The 5653-nt window shown below is 31.2% G+C and overlaps 2 protein-coding genes across 2 annotated transcripts in view; both read left to right on the top strand.

Moving 5' to 3' along the window:
* LOC108565585 overlaps positions 1–32 on the top strand; it is a 2994-nt gene extending 2962 nt beyond the window's left edge. Inside the window, exon 6 of the mRNA XM_017925123.1 lies at positions 25–32. Within this exon, the coding sequence (XP_017780612.1) occupies positions 25–32 (8 nt within the window). The remainder of the gene's footprint in view (positions 1–24) is intronic.
* Positions 33–4770: 4738 nt separating this feature from the next.
* Positions 4771–5653, top strand: part of LOC108565584 — a gene marked incomplete at its 3' end in the record, with an annotated part of 2303 nt that continues 1420 nt past the window's right edge. The window contains exon 1 of the mRNA XM_017925121.1: positions 4771–4899. Within this exon, the coding sequence (XP_017780610.1) occupies positions 4898–4899 (2 nt within the window). The remainder of the gene's footprint in view (positions 4900–5653) is intronic.

The raw sequence follows: 5653 nt of genomic DNA, 5'->3' as shown, positions 1-5653 counted from the left end.
AAGTACACAATCGGTCAATTGCAGGTGATTAAACTTTTTGTACAAGAACTAATACAACTAACTACTCAACTAACCGTCGTTTTTTTCTTTGTAGGATTTCATGAATCCAACTTTGTTCGAGAGGATATTAAGATTGTTGCAGCATCGCGAAATCGAAGAAGCGAAGATTAATGATCTGCACAGGTGTCCGTTCTGCGATTACGCGGCCGTAGTCGAACAAGCCATCTTCAATTGCACTGAGTGCGGAAAGGATTCGTGTATATTATGCAAAAAGGAATCTCATCCTTCGTTGCTCTGCAGCCAAGTGGAGGACGACGATGACGTCCGTAAGCGTACATTCATTGAAAATGAATTGTCCGAGGCTTTGTTCAGGTAAGTACAGCAGTACTCTTGTTAGTGTTATTTGAACATGTCATTCTCACTTAATCAAATTCGACATACCAATTAAGATATGTCCTATAAATATAGCTCCAGCACTTAAGCATATTCACCCCAAACATTTTAGCATTTAGATACAGGTGAAAAATATCAAGAACTAATTCGATGAACTTCTGATGCAATGAGTACAACATATGAAAAGGTATTATTTCAATATATTTCGTTCAAATTATGTACGCATTGTACGTAAGTGCTTTTGGTATAACTTTTTGTTGATTTTTAAAAGTTATCTGGTTACTTTATAATTAATTTTAAATTATTTAATTCTTGTTTCCTGATTCCGAGTGTTGTATAATAATATGATTAATATAGTTTCGTCTATGCTATTTGTTTTTCTAATAACTTTGATTTTGAACAGTCTGGGCAATTTGTTTTTAACCAAGTAGGTCTACATTTCGACATCTGGTGGAAAATTTCTTATCACATGGATGTTTAGTCTTCTTTCTTACGATAAGTGTCTTAGCTTTGCTTTGTGCTCTTCAGATGTTTCGTAATGGTTCAACGAAAGTTACTGAATTTTCGTATCATTGTTATTTTTTGTTGCTAAACATATTAGGCGTAGCAGGTTGAAATCATCAACCATGCGAAAACGATATACCATTATTAGCTTTATAACACATGATTTAATTTTGTGTCTGGACACGTGAGTTGCATTAGAAGACAACTCGATCCGCTTTTCTTTCTCAAGTGCACATGGTCTATTAATTATTAATACAATACAGTTTATGCCGATTCATAATAACGCCGTCGTATGGGTTGTAGGAACGGAACTATGACGTAAACCGAGGACTAACATCATAGAGGTTACCTTTCTATAAGTTGATATCAGCAGCATTCTAAAGTTCTTTTAAAAGTGGAAACATTTCTATAATCATCTTGTGCACGACTATCCTAAAGAGACAGCTTCTTTATGAACGCATCCGATTTCTTTAAATCAAAATATTCGGAGAAAAATATTAAGTTCGTTTAGAAGGTTAAATATGTTCGCCACCTTTTTTTTTGTAAAGTAGAGTAAACCTTACATAGGGACACCACGGGTGGAGTCGTGGTACTGTGGGATTCTTGCCGCACTAAAACCTCTCCCCTTCTTCATCAGGATCCATGTCTCTGCTATGTACATTGTCTTAGCCAAGCTCTGCGCTTCTATGTATATTCACTATCACTTTCTTCCTTTTCTATCTCCATCATCCACTCATCATTTTCCTTCTCTTGACTCTTAGTATCTCCCCGACGAACGTCTCTGGCTCTAGCACTTCTCCTTCTTCCAGCACCGATCGCAAAACTTCTTTGGCCTTCAACATTTGCAAGAGTTCCTTTTGCTTCACATTATTGCGGGAGAACTTTACCTTGTAGACTCATCTGTTGTCATTAAATTTTGAAAATAAATCCGCAAATTTTATATAATACGTGATAAATATTTTTTGTTTTCAGAACCTGTCCAAACTGCAAACTTAAAATTATTAAGGAAGACGGATGTAACAAAATGACATGCAAGTGCGGAAAAATGATGTGCTACGTATGCAAGGCAAACGTACAGGACTACACCCATTTCAATGGAGAAGGAGGAAGCAACTTTCATTTGTAAGACTTCTTTGTATTTATTTGATTTGATTAAATAAAAAACAAAATCCATGTTTCAGGTGTCCTCTGTACAACAATACAAGAGAAATGCACGCAGCGGATGTTCGTCAAAGAGCGAGGGATGTAATGAATGAAGTCGGCGGTAATTTAAAAATTGATCCAACTGCCGACATCGATGATTTCTTGTGATCAGAAAAAATATATATATTTAAAAATGTACTCGTAAATTTAAGAACCAATAGCAGTTTGGCCAGTTCCTGAAACTGGCGCAAGTTTAGATTTAATTTTTTTTCTTTGACAATTTTGAATTTGTGGAGCGAAAGTTAAGAGATTTGCCACGAGTGTTTCATACCCTTATCACCGCTCTATACGATGTATTCCTCTTTTTAAATGTATCTCGGAATTATTATTTACCTGTAGTATATTTGTTTTTTTTTATATGAAGTTGTTTATTTTTTTAATAATAAATTATTTGCTATCTAAATATCTTTAATTATTGGATACTAAACCTAATAACCTATAGCGAATACAGTCGTACCTTGATTAGCAAGTAGGATGCATTCCAATAAATTCCTTTGTTAATCGTAGCTTTGTTTTCAGAGGTAAATAATACTAGAATGAAGATACGTTCCTTCGTAAAGAAAACCACATTTTAAATATAATCTTAATTTTCGGACTTCGTTATATGAAAGCTTCGGTATCGAAAGTAAAGAAGTATCGTATTCTATCAGATCACGTACTGTCCCATTATAGATGCTGACGTCTTCATCGCTAATTTCAATTAAGATTATTTAATAACAGTCGTTCGTGAAATATTTGAACATAAAACCTTATAAATAATAAAATTATTGACGTTTTGAAGTTTTATTAATTAATTTAGCCATTAGATTATGGCTAAATTAATTAATAAAACTTATAATTGTTTACATTTACCTCAATTTTAATCAAATTGACACATTTTTGACATAGAGGTGAATGCCAATTTCCAGCATATGTAAATATCTTGGAATGTACAAACAATTTATTGTCAGTTAATATTTTATTAAAAATATCGCAAGTTTCATAATAATTATATTAATCTTTGGAAAAATCTACCAGACAGAAAAGATCTAAAGATGTCGTAATAGTTGTGAGTCGAAGACCTGCTTTTCCTCCATGGATAGTTTTATCTCTCTTGTGACGCGATGGATCTGCTCGATGGTGGAGTGATGTTGTCGGAATCCGAACTGGTGGTCCGGAATCTCACCCTCCTCGGACAAGATTGGACGGATCTGAGACTATATCAGTCTTGAAGGTTTTTTCTGAGACTAATTCTAAAATAGTTAGTAGAAACAAAGTTTATTCTTATTAATACGGGAGTTGTGATCGGGAGTATGGTTTGATTATATTGATGACTAAGCGTTCCCACGGGAATCGGTCTCGGTGGTTTTGTTTATTATAAGACCGGGACAAATTCCTATGCATTTGTTTATATGAAAAATATGATTGATTACGATTGTACATGTAACGATCTTTATGTGTTTATAATAAGGACTTGAATTCGATATAAAGGTATAGGAGTATCGATGGGAATGTTTACGCTTGGTCACCTTTGTTTATATTAAAGTGTATCGAACTGGAATCACGGTAGAGATTCCTTTATGTTTATATAATAATGCGACTAATATAATGCGTCAATACACTATACTAAAAATAACAATTACAATAATAATGGTTGGACACAACACAAGAATCTAAATTCAACGACATTCACATTTTTTTAAATAATTTTCTTTGCATGTTATGAAATAAAATTTTGTATATGCTTTCTTGATTCAATCCATTTTGTTGATATATGTTGTATCAATTTCCACTTCAAAGAAACAATGGTTTTCGACTTTCCAACGAAATTCCGTATTTCCGATTTCATCATTATTTTCACACAATTGCACAAAAATATTATATCAGCATTATATTTATACATATTAAAACTATTATTATAATTAAAATAATTTAAGTTAATTATATCATAAACCACTTGAATTCAGTTCTTTTTTTCATTATAGATACTTTTGTAAGTACAATGAAAGAAAATTAATCCGAATCTTCATACAACTTTTTAAATCTATTGCCTACTTGGTTTATAACTATACATAAAAAAAATGCATTGACGCGAAAGTCTCACTACCAAAATGGTAGTACTTGGTGATGATCCTCATGGTCGATATGAGTTAGTTAATATCAGGGGCGGCAGGGCCCCACCTACATTTGTATAATTAGTCCAATAATTGTAGTTTTAAACATGTGTTTCTTGTAATTATTATTTTTTTGATCTATTTTCAACACGTTTTATTGTTTCATAAAAAAATACAGTCGTGTTTTGTGGTCATATTGTATGTGACTACAATACACTTCTATTAACTATTAATGACAATATATATTTATTATTGTATTTGTTTTTATTGACTTAATAAAACATAAAATTAAGAAATTAATTTATTGTTACTGATATTAAATAATATTAGATGGTTACTACGTTTCGGAATAATTTAAAAATATTATTGTATAAATTATAATAATAAAAAACACTGTCGTGATTTTGATTGCCACCGATTATATTTATATCTTTTGAGCTCATTCATCCGCTGATTGCATCATACACTGCTAAAATGTATTTTAGTATGAATAACTCATGCCATTCACACGAAATAAGTCATCAACAAATATAACATATATCTAATGTTTGAAAATTATTTTCCACTACTCAATATTGTGATGTGGAACAGACAGCAGTATTCGTTGGAAGCTGCTTGAGTTCGGTTCGTGCTAAAGCTTAGAAGACAAAAAAAAGATCTAGTTTCATCACGTTTGTTAATTATTGCGTAATAATTTATCCACCATGTACGTATCGAGCAATTATATTTTCAAATTATTAATATTGAATTAATATGTGTACTTATTAAATGCATATTCATATTTTATGCAATGTAAATGTTCTTTGTTTTTGCCATTTTGATAACAATTTGTTAAACCAAAATCTGATTTTGTACTATTTTTCTTTAATAATTTCTGTACTTTGTTCACTTTAAGTAAACATATTTGTAATCTATACGTATTGCCGATGTTCATCTATAAATATGCACCCTTCGATTCATTATCTAACCATACTTTGTAATCTGTTGCAATATTAATACGTCGCACGATCTAATTGAAACTACTAATCAACTCTATTATCGCCTGTACTTTTGCAGTAATCAAAATTTAACGGTGATTTGTTTTTGCCATAATAAATACAATAAATATAAAAACTTATTTTCAGTAACGATTACTGATTACTGAATTTTGTTTGCATGTTATGAAATAAATGTTTGTATATGCTTTCTTGATTCAATCCATTTTGTTGATATATGTTTATCAATTTCCAAATGGGACTGAAGATTTCAATGAAACAATGGCTTTCTACTTTATATTCACCATTATTTTACTTATGTTTCTTTATTGGCATTGTTTTTAAATTCCAGATTTTGTTACAATTGGTTTAGAATATGTTAATTTTAGTATTTTAGCTATTCGTCTTTTTGTTGTCATTTTAGCTTCCTTTTCGCTGCAAACATGGTATTGTTTATACATTTTTGTTATTTGTTTATATATTTAT

Source organism: Nicrophorus vespilloides, unplaced genomic scaffold, assembly GCF_001412225.1.
Source record: "Nicrophorus vespilloides isolate i.1.1-1 unplaced genomic scaffold, Nicve_v1.0, whole genome shotgun sequence".
NCBI classification, from domain to species: domain Eukaryota; kingdom Metazoa; phylum Arthropoda; class Insecta; order Coleoptera; family Silphidae; genus Nicrophorus; species Nicrophorus vespilloides.
The sequence above is the reverse complement of the archived record's forward strand: the minus strand, read 5'-3'. Positions and strand labels throughout refer to the sequence as shown.